This window comes from Opisthocomus hoazin, chromosome 11, assembly GCF_030867145.1.
Source record: "Opisthocomus hoazin isolate bOpiHoa1 chromosome 11, bOpiHoa1.hap1, whole genome shotgun sequence".
NCBI classification, from domain to species: Eukaryota; Metazoa; Chordata; class Aves; order Opisthocomiformes; family Opisthocomidae; genus Opisthocomus; species Opisthocomus hoazin.
Genome location: NC_134424.1, coordinates 16,414,790 through 16,430,330, shown reverse-complemented (window position 1 = coordinate 16,430,330; position 15,541 = coordinate 16,414,790). Strand labels below are relative to the sequence as shown.

Here is a 15,541-nt window from a genome sequence, read left to right as displayed (position 1 = left end):
TCCCTTCACAGTGCCAGGATAAAACATTGTAATGACCTGCTCTATGGCAGTCTGTTTCAGGGTGGATTAAGTCTGCATTATTTATATTTCTTACATTCAACAGAGTGGTATTTAATTGTCAGACTTTTTTATTTCCCTGTAATAGAAAACTTAAGTCCATGACTGGCTTCATGTGCTGTTTTTCCCTCCCGCTTCTTTCCCCCATCCCACGTAACTGGAAAAAGAATAATGGTTTTGAAGAGGAAATCAAGTAGCCCCCAAAACTATACACCAGCAGATCTCTAGCTATTAGGCTACTTCATCCATTTACAAAACTGTCAGGAAGTTGCAGAGATTAAGTTAAAACAGATTATTTAATTTGTCATCTGTATTGTTTTCATAATCAACTTTATGGATTTTAGAAGACAAAGAAAGACTCAGCATTTAACAAACTCAACACATTAACAAATGCTACTGGATTAACAAAATAAGCTCGATAAACAAGGTTTTTGTGTGGATACATATGCAGTGTTTGTCAAGTTTGATGATTTTTCAGCAGTATTTTAGGTGAACAACTGTCAAAAGCACTTACGTGCAGAGTTTATTCTTTTCAAATGACTATACAGATGTTAACAGTTAGACAAACACATAATTATGAGTTTACTGGATGCAGTAAATCCAGTACGAAAGCTACATGTGAAGCCACCTGAGGTTTGTTTTCTTAAGGAAGGAAAACCAAGAAAAAAAATCCTAAACACAAAACCCCCTTACCTTTTGTACACAAACAAGGTCCCTTCTATGTCCGTTTTCTCCTACAAAAGACACCAATTGCATTTAGGGGATATTCTTGTACACACACTTCTGTAGTTTTTGTATAGCACTTTAGTTACAGATATTTACAATATTTTCATCTTTCCATGACGTTTGCATCATAGGACTGAAACCACGATCTCTTATTTTAAGAAATGACATATTTTTTCTTAGTAAGGTTAGGAAATTAAACCCGTTTTCAGAAGATTTTGTTCGTGCTATCAATCTGATGATGCAATAAACAGTACTCTACAACTTCCCTGCGTCGGAGCTGAACACCTTCCTCATAGCTCCTTACTTGAAAGGCAGGCTGCGCTCCCTCAGCGACAAGCACGGGGCAGGCCGCCCTCCTCGGCCGCGGCTGAACCATGGCGATGACAGCACCGCCAGCAGCAAAACCGCGTATCTCCGGGGCGCGGCCCTGTTCCAGGCTTCAGTTTCCACGGCAAGCCGTACCGGCGGCCAGGCAAAAACCGCGTCCGAACGCAGTGACGACTACTAACACTTCTCAAACCCCGCTCCCCCCGCATCAGGGCTCTGCTCGACACGCAAGAGCAACAACAACAAACTGCAATTTTTTTTTTAAAAAGGCCACCCCAGCCCCGGCCACCAAGAGCAGAAGCCTCCCCCGCCGGGCGGCACCGGGCCAGGCGGCTGCCGGGGCGAGGGCCCCCCAGCCCGGCCCGGCCCAAGCCAGGCCCGCTCCTACGGACTCACCCACTCGTTGGCCTTGGGGCTGAAGCTGTAGAGCGCTACCTGGCCGGTCACATCGGCGATGCTGGTGATGTACGGGTCGTGCTGCTTCAGGGCCGCCAGGCTGATCTCCTGCCCCGCTCTAATTACCGACTCCATCTTGGATCCCAGCAGCCACTCGCGGGGGAGGGCAAGAAGCAGCCGCGCGGTGTCACCGGCGCACCCGTCCCCGCCGCCGGCCGGAACCCCAAGCCCCGCGCCTGCCGTTCCTCCCGGCGGTTAGGTGCCCCCCAATCTGGGGGTTAGGCTGGGCGGGCGGGCGGTGAGCACCCGCAGCGGCCGGGCCTCCGCCGACTGCGGAGTTTGGCCGAGCTTCTCGGTGGGAGCTGGCGCAGCTGAGCCACGGCCTCGGCGCTACCGTGCTGCCCGCAGACCCCGATCGCCGCCGGGCTCGGCCCGCGGGGCTCTCGGCCTGCCCCCGCACGGGAGGCTGCTGTTGGGGGTGTTGTCGCTCCGGTTCAGCTCACTCGGTGCTGCGGGGAAAGGACTTTCAGTGCTTTGCTGAAGAAGGGGTCGGATCACTCACTCTGCGCAGCTCCACTGACTCCCCCCGAGCGCGTTGTATAAGGTGGTCAGGGGACCGGAGCATCGCTCTTAGGGGGACGGGATGAGGGACCTGGGACGCTTTAGGCTGGAGAAGAGAAGGCTGAGAGGGGATCTTATAAATGCTTATAAATATCGTAAGGGTGGGTGTCAAGAGGACGGGGCCAGACTCTTTTCAGTGGTGCCCAGCGACAGGACAAGGGGCAACGGGCACAAACTGAAGCATGAACATGAGGAAGAACTTCTTCCCTCTGAGGGTGACAGAGCACTGGAACAGGCTGCCCAGGGAGGCTGTGGAGTCTCCTTCTCTGGAGATATTCAAGACCCGCCTGGACAAGGTCCTGTGCAGCCTGCTGTAGGTGACCCTGCTTCGGCAAGGGGGTTAGACTGCATGATTCCCGGAGGTCCCTGCCAACCCCTGCCGTTCTGTGATTCTGTGATTCAGCCGACTACTTCTGAGCTGTCTCTCCACATCTGGACATGTCATGAAGACAAACAGTTTCCTTTCAATGGAACAGATTAAGTTAAAGATCTGTGTGTTATTTACACTGTAAGAGCTCATTATTTTTATTGTTACTATTTATTTACTGACATTACTAATACAAAGGCTTCTGTTTTACTGCAGGCTGGTATATGAAGTGCAATGAGCTGGGTCACAGGCTGGAGGAATTATCTTCCAGTACCTTGGGGGAGTGCTGTTTCTTCACATGTTTATTATTATCCAGTATTTGAATATTTCACCGTCTGCAGTGGCATGTGGAATTATCAAGATTTTTAAAGAATTTTAGAACTAAACACGTTTTTTTTCTCAGGTGTAGTAAACATATCAGCTGTCCTCTGTAGTACATATTTAAGTTCACTGGAACAAGAGCAAGGTGACATGCAGTGCACTGAGCTTTGTTCCTGCAATTTTTTTAATCATTTGTGAATTTTAGGAACAGGAAAGTGTAGAATATTTGTTAGAACCAAGATATTAATGACTTCCAAGATAACATCACTGAGATTCAAGTATCTTTGTAGCACTTTGTGCAATCTGACAGGAAAAAACAGGATTGTAAATTTCTAAACCTAACCATGTTTGTGGCAAGCTTCTGACCCTTTTGTGAATGTAAAGAATTTCCTCGAAGCTCTGTATTACCGCAGGTCATGTTCTCCGTTGCAGGTGGACATACTTCTGATTTTAATACAGCTTTACAGTATAATCCTCTCCCACAATGTCAGACATTTAATGCACAAGCTATAAGCAAGGATCCAGCAGTTGTGTGGTTCCATAAAAAGTCTTTCTGCCAAGTAATGGCAATATCAACTTCAAGTATAATATGATTTTTTAAAATTATGAAAGTAAAGCTTTTTGGAGAGAACATTAATTTAGGTGTTTTGATGTCAAACAGTTCTAGTACAAAATAAAAAGACATTTCTTAGGAAAAAAAAAATGTTATCTGAACACAAAGTTCCTGGGTGCTTCATTCCAGTAATTTACCCCTGAATCCCAAGACCTGAGCATCAGTAAAAAACTTAATAAAAATAATAGAGAATGTCTTAAAGCTCCATAAATGTTCCATCTCCTTCTAATGGTTTTACCACAGGAGGACCTAATCTAATCCGTAAAATTTGGGGTTTCACGGGTTCTCACAGTAAAGTACATAAAACTGTTTCCATCAAGGGCAAATAATGACACTTAGTGTGATGTCAAAAATACTTTGATGTAAAATGAATGCCTAGTTACTATTCAGTAACACTTTAGATTAGGAGGAGATAGTATGAGGAAGTTAAAGTTTGAAAGCAATCTTTTATAAAGACACAATCAACATTCTAAGGGCTGGAGTGAAATAGAAGGAAAACAGCAAAAACTTTTTTAAAAGCTGGTTTTAAGTGGCATCTTAAACATCGCACCAAATCACTCCTTTCTGCAAGAGTGCTGTAAAGCAAAGGTGTCTTTCAAAGTAAAAAACTTATTGGCAAAGGACAGCCTTCTGCTGTGTGAGATCTTCTCATGTGTGAAAACTCCTTGGCTTCATCTTGAATTAAATGTGAAACATGAGGAGCATCGATAAAAAAAGAGAAGTGGTGATTTCTGGTTGTGGATGGTTTTCCTCTTTCATCTGTTAATTCCAGTTATGCATTTTAGTGAATTTATTTTCCCTGCCCTTCTTCGCTGTTGTTGCCTTGGAATAAAATATTTTGTATCAGAAATGAGTCATATGGCCTGCCATCTGCCTCCTCCACCTTGAAGTGCACCGAAGTATATAGCACACTTAGACTCAAGCTGTGACCTCAGTGTAAACTGAAATGTTGGTTGCATCCATTCAGGCTTGTTCAGTGATTATTGTATATTGCAAATCTCTCTGTCCTCCCTTGAAGCTATGCAGCAGTTACTGCTGGGGAAATGTTCATCTATCACTCTCCATTCCCGATCGCTGCATTGAACCAGGCAGAGTGGAATGATGTACATAATACCCTTTGGGGGGTTTCTCTGTGAGTAGGACAGATTCTGTTTGTGTTTCAACAAGCAAAGAGAACATTATGTTCTATATTTCAGTTATTCAGCTGAGGTTTTGTTGAACAGGATATGATGATTTATTACCCTAAGTACTGTTATCCACTTGATATATATTAATATTAAGGTAGGTGAAATAATAAAGACCCTCTTTTACGCCTTCAGTTGCTTGTGACGGCGTGGCTGGGTCTCTCCATTGATGTTTGCTCTGCTGTTCATGGTTGTGTTATACAAACTCTTTTTCTGGCCCCTGTTTTTCCCAGATCAGATTACCTATATATTTCCAAAGCTTATTTGGGCTGCAGTCACTCCTTTCAGACTTCAAACAGTAAAAGTCTTCATCAGTCTGCAGTCGCTTTGTTTTTCCCTTGTTAGCTGAATATTGTCAGGAAAGAATGTATTGCTACTGTTAAGATGATGGAGAAGTGCAGTAAGCATTCCCGGTCAGTGCATTTTCTGTTACTACTGAAAGTTGAGTTAGGATCCAGTGGAGTCCAGCAAATCTCAGTGACTCATAGAGCTCATATTCTATCTTTGTGGTTTTCCACTTGAAACAATTGTCAGAAGTTTCTGGTTTCATGAGATGTTTTGCAAATGCCACAGTTTTAATTAGATGCTTACAGATGTTTTTCCTTGAATTGTAATAGCAGGAAATTCTTGGGCTGTTGATTAGTAATTGCATTGTTATCTATACCTTAAATTTCAGTGATAATGGCAGTAATTATAACACACACTTTATTTGGGCTTAGTCCTAGCTAGGGCAAACTGTCTTGATAACTTCCTTAATCAATAAATTAATGAACTTTTATTTTTCTTTTTAATTCTTTGAGCAAGCCTACAAATCTTTAGCCTGTCTTTTTAGGAAAGATGCAGATTGCTTTGTTATTCTAAAGTGGTTAAAACAACAAGGGCAGAGGGGGTGCTAGAATTTTGCAAGGGTTGCCATTTTGGTTGAAAAATCATTTTATTTCACAGGAAGCATTACTTCAGCATTTTTATTTGCTTATTATTTATTACATTGTTTACTCCAGTTGTATTCTTTGCTCTACTGTGAATGCACATTTGATCTTTGCTGTTGGTGAGGCTGACAGTTCCTGATATTCAGTCTCCTTACTATACTTTACTGTACAAATAGTTCTTCCTGTGGTGATTCTCCAAGCTGATAGAGGATAACTGAAAACTGCTACAGTTAGAGATTATGACCCATCTCTTTGTACATGAGTTTTGTAAAAATCTCACATTTTGAGGATTAGCACAGAAATGGCCTTGTATGCTATCAATAGCAGTTTGCACCATATTTATGTACATAAAGTCCCAGCAATTATTCTGCTCTTTAGAAGTGCTGAGTGAATCACAAGCCTTTCCCAGGTCTTCCAACTTGCAGTGTGCTCTTTCTGCACTAATGCTGCGTCCATGGGTACCTTACTGCTTATTCATGGTGACAGATATTTATTTTTAGCTGTGAAAAATCTTTTTCCACCTTTAGAAGAAAGTTTTCTGTATTGCTACACAGTGCTATGTGCTATGAGGCAGCAAAATTTTTCCTTTTTACCTTAGAGTTTTTAAAATTTGGATACTTGGCAGTATGTGTTGGTCACTAAATCAATTTCTTCCCCTGGCTACAGTACTAAACTTGTTAAAACACTTGCTGATTGTCATCAGGATAAAATACCACCGAATGTACAACTAATATCCTTTCCTTGGATTTTTAGTGATTAATTCCATGACAAATTTGTCAATTCATAACGTCCTGCTTGAGTGATACATAAAATAAGAATTGTAGACAAACTGAGGAGACTCCGGGGAAAAAGCTAGAGGAATGGCAAAAAAATTAGAATGCGTGCTTTGCAAGAGAAAACAAAAGAAATGATTATGTTGCTGGGTCAAAAGAAAGAGAAATTAAAACAAAGAACATGGCAACTTACACATTTGATGTGTAAAAGGTTGTTACAGGTAGCAGTTCTCCACACTTACTGGCAGAAGAACAAAATGAACTCAGGTTAATGTACAGCAAAAATAATTATGCTGAACCCTAACATTCCCGATCAGTAGGAACTGTTAAGCAATATAACAAGTTACTGAAGGATGTCATGGTATGTCCTTCACTGTTGTTTTTTAGGATGAGATGATACAATATCTGTCAGGGTTGATCTTTACATACTTGTTCTTAGCTCTGTGCAGAACCTTTCAGTTACAGTAATTATTCCGTTTTGCTGATGTATCATTTCTCTCCTACCTTTCTCAGGAGAGCAGTACCCCTTCACTTCTGCCAAGTCAATTGTTTAAGTCAGAATTGTGAAATAAGCCTACCATGTGTTTCTACAGTTCTTCACACCAAAGATGACCATTTCTGGCCCGGGTTTTGTCAACAGGGTTTTGGAGTTTATGACTACATCTGTAAATACAGTCTGGATGGATACAGAGCAGTGGTAATCTAAACAATTAAAATCCATGGGATAGGTTGGTGAGTGACAAGGTGTAGGAAAATGGTTCAGGGATTTCTGACTTACCCAGCTGTAGGTATTGGATTTTTTCCTGTTTCTGTGCTATACCTAAAACAGAGATAATACATAACTACTTTGTAGAGTATCTGAGTTTTTCACATGCTGCAATACTGAAATCTGAATTTAACTATAAATTGGTTTCATTTTGTCATGTAATAGTTGCAGTCATGATTTTGTAAGAGGAATGGATGACTTTTTCTCTCTTTCTTTCTTTTTTTTTCGCCTTGTACAACTGGCAAAATGTTCTAGCAAATGTGAAATGAAGTGCTAAAAACAACAGTGGATTACTGAAATAGTGTAATTTAATAAAGTGCAAGGAAAATGACATAAAAAAAAATTTAGCCATCTATGTGTTCACTGCCATTTTGGACATGATTATTACCAACAGTTATGGTCCTTCTAAGAGATGCTAAAAAAATTGAACAAAGAAAAAACATTAAACTACCCTTACAATTCAGTAAAACCAAAATAATGAAAATACTCAATTCAATTTATACAGTAAAGCTGTTCCCACAACAACAGTGCAAGAGGTTGAAATAGGTCACAGGCAGCCCTCCTTACATTGCTCAAGAACATTAGAAGGCTTAATCATTTATGGATTATCTCCTAGAAACAATGATCTGGTGCAGACAGGTAATCCAATCCCTCTGTCTTTCTAACCTGGTTTGCCGTTTCACAGGGGATTGTGGAAGGGTGGCAATTTTTTCTAGGAAGACATTGCTTGCCAGCTTGAAACATGTAAATTGCTGCAATTTGCATCAAAATATGACAGCTCTTCTCTGACGAAGGTAGGTAGTGAAATTAGACAGGTAAAACTGACTTTTTTAAACTAGAGCACAGAGGTGTGGCTCAGAAATTATATTACGTTCACTCTTAGTTATAATCTGTCACTGAACAGAGTAAAGAGAGAAGTTGACATAAATCAGAACTAGAGAGAAAACATTATTCCTGGGACTATGCATTTTGCATAAATAGCTAATAATATGTTCTTCCTGACTAAATTTGTTCAAAAATTTGAATACAACTTATTTTTGAATACAAGCCTTTCAGTGATCACAGCCTCTGTAAGTACATTAGAAGTAGGTGTATGGCCTGACTTTTATTGATTTATATACTTAATGTAATATATAGGGCTTTGAACATACATCTTTATCCAGTTTTGTCATATTTTATCGAACAGTAGATACAAGGCCTGCTGCTGAATATATTAGAACTGTACTAATTTCATTACTGATAATGAACTCTATTGCAAATCTCCATTGTGGCAAATTAGCAATTGGACAAAATATTGCAGAAGCGAAGGTGCACCATCAGGGATTCTCTATTGCTTGTTTCATTTTACATGTAGTTTCTGTTTTATTGGTATAATAACATTAGGAAAAACAATATGCAGTTACTATCACAAGGCAGAGTAGCCTGTTCTCCTAGGTCTTCTTGCACAGATTATAGACTGCACAGATCAAAAAAATGACAATTAGATTAGCAAGGTTCTGCTCTGCACAGAATTGAAAAATGCATCAGGAATAATTGTGCATCAGTAGTAGATCTGTTGAGCCTGGAGAAAGCTACTTTAGTGGAACTATGTTAGATTTTAACTCAGTCAATTTTTAATTATTGAATTATCTCCCTTAAATGTACCATGTCAGCTTTATGGCATTATTCTGTGCTTACAGTTTTGTTTTCTTGTGAGCATCTTTTTGTATCCTTTAAGGTTGCTGGGCCACTTTTGATGCCTCTATGTATCTAGCTCATTAAATGCTGAAACTATCACATACATTTTAAAATGTGGGTTTATATGCTGCTTTATCTCTGAACCCTTGCTGTAAAATAGCAAGTCAGAATTCCTTTTTTTTTTTTAAGCTAGCCCTCTTGCAAAATATGCACATATCAGAACAATCATCTTTAAAATAGGTTAGATAAATTTTTTATGATCAAACATGTATTTTTCAATAGGCTGTTCTTGGTGTGGTACAGCACTAATAAAGAAGATGCAACACAATTCTGAGAGTAAATAGCTTCTAGAGCTTTTCAGATGTGACTGGGAACAAATATAATATAAAACAGTTTGGCTGGTTTTGGTGCTTCTTAGGTTGTCCAGTATCAAAGGAATGGGAATCAGTAAAGCTGCATTCATTTTGTAGGGTGTTAAACCACTTCAGCTCTCTGTGCCTTCATTTTCCCAGACAGAAAATGAGTACAATGTATCTGCTCATCATCTCATTGAAAGACTTTTTTGAAGAGTAATATAAACACTAGGCATTGTGATGATATTTCACACATCCGGGGAAGGGCTGGTGGATTGCTGATCTATCATCACAAGACCTTGTTTGAAGGTGAGGGCAGCAACTGCACTGACTGCTGACATCCTAATGCTGCAGTCATGGCGAAGGAGCAGGTTCAGGCACACTGCTCTGCTCTGGCAGGGTGAATTTCCTCAGGCCCCTCACTGCCGCCTAACACCTTCTCTGGGTTCTCTTCTGCCTGCTGGGCTGCAAACTGAAAGGTACCCATGTGTAGCCAGAGACTTAAGGCACGGCTCTGATTAATTCTTAGTGTAAGCACATGTCTCTTTTGCTCTTTTCTTTGTCAGCTTTCTCCAGGATGTATCATGCCCAAGAATATTCAGCACCATAACCACATGGATTTAATGTGTGTTGTGTGCTAAATTCTGCCCCTAATGCTTGCAGGCAAGAATCCATAACGTGTTTCTGCTTTGAACTGAAACTCTGAGGCAGACCCACCCTGTCTGGGATGGGATGGTGTTCCTCCAGGGGCTAAGGAAGGCAGGCTAAGAAAAGCGGAAAGGAGTCACCATACTGGTGAAAAGCGAAGCTCAGTTATATCATGGCTGAGTAAACAGACTGGATGAGATGCTAGCCTCTTATTTGGCTTCTTTTTAACAATGAAGTTCTGGCTGATGGAGAATTCCTTTGCTGTAGTTACTCAGAAGAGTGTCTGCTGAAGATCCTCTGGGGAGCCCCATGGCTAAGATGTGCAAAGAATGGCATAGGAAGGGCATTTCAAGGGGAAGGCATTCACACGCAATGCTGTGGATGTTTGCAATCAAACTAGCACAGAGCTTAGCATGAGAAACAACTGTAGTTCAGGCAGGCCTTAAGGGCTCTGGTGGAAGTGCAATTGCAGCCTTTAAGTTTGGAACGTCCCAACCCTTGACTGTGATGTTAGAAAATAAGTGATATGATAGTAGTGAAGTACTTAAGAACAAAGCAGTAACATCTTATTTAATTAATTTCAAATGTGTTGTGTGCAGTTATGTGTGTAAAGCAAAATGCCTGTCAACTGGTAAAATATTTTCTACAAAATTCTGTGTACAGATTTATTGAATTTTCCTTTTGAAAATGATTGTAATTGTAGAGATTAATCTACAAACTACATTGTTTACTTTGGCATGTTTTCAAAGGAAAAAGAACTAACTAATTTGTTGTGTGTTGAAACCATCCGCTACATTCCTACAGTAATTTTTCCCCAGTGGTATTTCATGATAAAATTACTTTTACATGTCAAATTAGTGTACTGAAATGATGAATCCAAAGGGTAGGGGTGATACATTTTGTCGGGTAAAGAATGAAAAGCTGATGAGCATCTCTCCAATAGATTGTAATAATCACAAATAATTATTTAAACACCTCATGAGTACCAGTTTACATTACAGGCTCTAACAGGTTCTTTCAAAACTCTCACGGTCAATACGATGACTATTTCTCATTTTCAAAATTATTACCTCTTCTAAAGTCTATTTAAGTTATGTGATTTTCAAAACAATGAAATGTAACAGACTTTGAGAGCTGCAGTGTAAGCAGTGCATGTATGCAAGAACAGCTGAAGGACCAGACCTTCTCTTGCTTTTTCTTTCTGGTGTGATGCCTTCCAGAGCTGGCCAGTTCAGCCGAGCTCTGCAGTCCTGAAGGTCTAAGCCCAGTGCCTGTGTAGCTGCCCAGCTCCTCCTCTACCTGTGAGTGCAATCTGTGGCTGACGACAGCTGGTGTAGAGATTGGTGAAGGGTAGGTCAAACTGGCCATGTTTGCCCCTATCCTTGTGTGCATGTGTGCACCTGGTGTCGGTCAGACAGAGATGGGGCGTTTTTTAGGAGGCCTGACACTTCCATGACAAAACAGACCTGCCAGCCAAGAGAACCGAGTTCCAGAAGTGATGAACTGTCCTGCAGGGCAGAAATGACCAGAGTCCACTGTTTACCCTAAAGGAAAAGAATTCAAAACCAGTTTGCAAAAAACAGAACAAAAAATTACCTTGGTAAAACATTTTCACTCTGGGATAAAACTGGCATGCACTATTTTTGCCTTTTTTGGATTAAAAGATGTTCTGATCAGTTCCATTTTCATGACAGACTTGTCAGCTGAATAATTCATGAGTGGTTACATCTAGGAGGTAAGATGAATACGGAGGGAGAGCTGTTGGTGTACCTGTGTGGGACCAGTCAAGCGGTTAGGCAGGCTGATCCTCCTGCTCTTTGCTTTAGCTCTCAGTAGCGAGAGTGTCCGCACAGGGGTAGCAGGGGAGCTCAGGCTGAAGAAGGTCTTAGCAGGCAAAGACAGCCATATCTTTGCAATGTATTTGTGTGGGAGGGGGACTGTTTGACTCTGGTAATATCATGGGCATGTATTTTTAGTAAGATCCTCCCATTATGGTTCATTTTGGTTATTTTTTGTGGTTTTTGGGGACTCAGTCATAAATTCCAGCTGTAATGGGGAGCTGGCCAATTAGGCTGTGTAAACTTTTGAGATTTAGTATTTCAGGGCCACCATGTGATTCAAGAGCTTTTGTGACATGAGAGCTAGGCAATGCTGTTGGCTTACAAACAGCTGTGGGGAATGCTTAAGTTAAAGGAGCAATAATCTATTATTCTTGCTCCTTGAGAAAATCCCCAAAATATTACTGTGTAATATCAGGGGTTTTAAATGTATTCAACTTCAGATATTCCTTTTTTAGGCCCTAATCTACTTCACAGTGCTTGTTTAATGGTCACACTTCTGCAAAGTGCTCTCCATGGCTTAATGGCACCGTGCCAACTGCTGAGAGGTTCAAAGCTAGTAACTATTTGTTTGTTTTTAAACAATGAGAGGCCTACTAAGTAAAATGCACTGCAAGTGAAAGCTAGTAACTGAAACTGACAGTTTCACTGACAGTCAGCAGAGCAGACAGAGGGACTTACTAAACTTACTCCAATCCCCATTAGTTCTTGATAACCTTGACAAAAAATCAGACCACAAGATAAAAAAATTGACTATAGTCTATCTAAGTTGATTTTTCATTTGTATCTCTAGTCAGAAGGCAATGTTTAATGTTTGCAAAAACATTTTCTGGTATATGGGCTATTTGCAAACTGTTCACTGAGATTGTTATTTAAGATATCTCTTAATTTTAGTTTTCAATTAATTATGCAATATTCTAATGGCTCTTGAAAGGCTTCCAAAGCCTTCAAGCGTTCTCCAGAGGATATGCTAATGAGGCATATAATGGGACATCAAGATAAATTTATTATTTTAATGTCTACATAAAAAGATTATTTTTGATACTTTTGTTACCTGTGTCTCAGTAAAAATAATCTAATAATAGAAAATCCGTACCCTGTAGTATTATCAAAAGAAAATATCTTGTTTATTTGTATGTAGCCAAAGGAATAGAGTAGCAGCAGGGCTTGTATATGTACTTGTATCACAATCAGCAAAACAGTAATAGAGTAAAAAGACAACTAAGACGTAGATTTGTAGCAAGATCTTCTGTCAGTTCACAGATTTCTGAAGCTTCTGCAGTCTCTTTGGGGCCCAGGTCTTTCTCATATTTCAGCTGCAATTGCCTGTTTTTGCACCTCCATGGAGCTTACGGAAGAGAGGAACTCTACAGATGTCCATAAATTATTTTTCTGATGGGAAACTTTGCAAGCATATGTGTGGCAATTAGGGTCTTCACTCATCTATGTAATCAGGGGGAGCTGTTACCAGCCTAAGTCTGGATCTGGGTGACCCAGACTGATCTCAGTGGGGGGCTGCTAAGGACTTCTGGCTGGGCTGAACCTTTCAGCAAGTCCACAGCCATGGTGACCACGGTCAACTCTGTGAACACTCACTGGTGCTAATATCAGTGTTATTTAAGGGAGCATCTAAATTTGTTGTCTGAATAGTCAGTAGCTGAGGTGTATGGCTATTTGAAAGTGCTAATTTTGTGACCCTCGGCTTGCATCCAGGACCTATTTCAGTCCTAACCTTTGGCTTGTACCTTGGTTTCTGACTCAGGCTCTTGACCTTTGGTATTTAGCGTGATTGTGATTGCTGGTCTTTGGGTGCTAGATCATTTCTTGTCCTAGGCTTGCATTCTGGTTTCAGATATTAGCTCTAATTGTTTGTTGCAGCTTGGCACTTAAATTTTATTTGTGCTTTTGAAATTTTCCCGTTAGGTCGCTAATTGTACTTACGTTTCTTTTTCACTCTTTATATAAAGGAGTCAAAACTATTGTAATCAGAACAGCTCTATGTCCCTCAATTCTAGATGCGTCCTTTATCTCATGGTTCATTAAACTGAGGATGTAGAGCTGTTGGGACACTCCTCCAGGAATCCTTGATTCCTGCTTCACAGGGGTAGGCACTTGGTTGCCTTTGTGCTCACACTTCTCTGTTAGGATGGCTCCTGACTCTGTGCAGTTGAGTGGGTGCCCATCAGCAAAGCCTCAGCCCCAGGTGGCCATGGGAAGTCTGCTTTATGGCTGGACATTCCAAAACAAAAAATGAGTGCAAGCCTGATAAATCCCATCATCCTGTTAGCTAGAAGTCTGTTGCTGAGGCACCGACCTATAAAATGGCTTATTTGAGCAAATGTGGCAGAATGAAAAACTTTCCATAAATTAAAATGAGATCAGTTAATTTCCTCCCAAGACATTTGATATGAAATAACAGCAAAATCATATTTAAGGACAATAAAAACAATCCCTAGCATCTCTACAGTATTTTCAGTAAAAGCACCACAAAATTCTGTCAGCTTTGAAGGTCAGATGACAAGCTTCAGGTTCGCAGTTGTGCTCACGTGAGTTTGTTTCCCTGGCTTTACAGGGACTGTTTGTGTGAATAACTACTCCCGCAGAGTGAATAAAGACATTTGCAATCTGGTCCCAGCTGGAAACTTGTTTCTGAAGCCAGTTCACTCCCTTTGTAAAGCACAGATTCTTTATTTTATCTTGTTTTGTATTTAGTTCAAATTATTTGAGATCTTTGGGTTGACTGCTACTCCATTCCGAATCGCTTCCTACTGGAAGAGATGTACACTTCAGAGCTCTTAATTCTTTCTAGACATGTATTTGGAACAGAGATATTCTTTTTGTCTGGGAGGGGAAAGGTAATTACTGCCTGCCTGGATATCAGTTAATTAGCAGTCTCCTCACCAGTGGACGCCTGGCTAAATTCACTCCTTTGCTGAGTGATTTATTAAGAACTACAACGCTATTCAGGCAGCCCAACAGTGATAACAAAGCACTAATTACTTAGTCTATTTAATGGCAAAAAGGGATGCAAGGAAACAAAGGGCATATATTCTCAATTGCTTATGAACCTTCTGTCACACCTTTCTCTTGGATCACAGAGCTCAGTGAATTAGATCCAGTTGTTCCTTGAGTGAGGAAGCGGCATAATTTCAGAGGAGCTATTGACTACCCTTTTCTTCCACGGTTAATGCAAGCTTGGCCTGCTTGGGAATGCAGCATAACGTTTCAGACAGGAATCACTGTGATAGCCCTAGCAAGGCTGCTTAGATAGGGAGAATTAGCTCCACTAAGTGCTGATGCTTGTGTAGTGGCTTGGGAAATGTACAGAGGAAATGCATGATAAACCTTTTGCTTGGCTCCCCTGTCACATCTTCTGCGGTGCGGCTGTCCATTAACATGCCACTGGCTCAGCGAGAGTGCTGTGGTCTGCTCAGATCACTTGGTAGCTGTCAAGTGGATAAGACAAGCTTTCTGGGCAATGTACTAAGATAATTACAGGACGGTGAAGTTAAATTGCATACATGTGCTGCACGGAGTGCTGTGAGCAATGAAGGCTTTATTCTGTGGTACGGGGACCAGATGGACTCAGTGACCTTTCGGTTTCTGGGGGAGAATTCAGTACATATGGTCTGGAATCAACACCTCATTTTGTCAGTTCAAGTCATAGTACCACACTCTCCCTCTCCACCCCCCCCCCCCCCCAATTTTTGTTGGTGTTTTATAAACACAACATCTACTGGTGAGTGCGAGCAGGTATGTGTTAAGGCAGTGTTTTGATATTTGCCAGCACTTTATCTCTTTTGCTGGCCCCCCTGGCAGTCAGAATCACAAGTTATTTTCTCCTCTTTTCTGCAGGGTAGAGACAGCTGTTATTTTGAAAAGAGAGTCTGTGTATTGTAGTCATTCTTCTCTGCAATTTGAAAAAAGCACAAGTCCTCTGTTACT

General features: G+C 40.9%; 1 protein-coding gene across 1 annotated transcript in view; it reads right to left on the bottom strand.

The window, feature by feature from the left end:
• DCP1A (decapping mRNA 1A) overlaps nt 1-1,836 on the bottom strand; it is a 38,073-nt gene extending 36,237 nt beyond the window's left edge. The window contains exons 1-2 of the mRNA XM_075432523.1: nt 1,507-1,836; nt 751-791 (exon numbers count right to left, since the gene is read on the bottom strand). Coding sequence (XP_075288638.1) covers nt 751-791; nt 1,507-1,641 — 176 coding nt within the window. The 5' untranslated portion in view covers nt 1,642-1,836. The remainder of the gene's footprint in view (nt 1-750; nt 792-1,506) is intronic.
• Nucleotides 1,837-15,541: the final 13,705 nt, after the last annotated feature.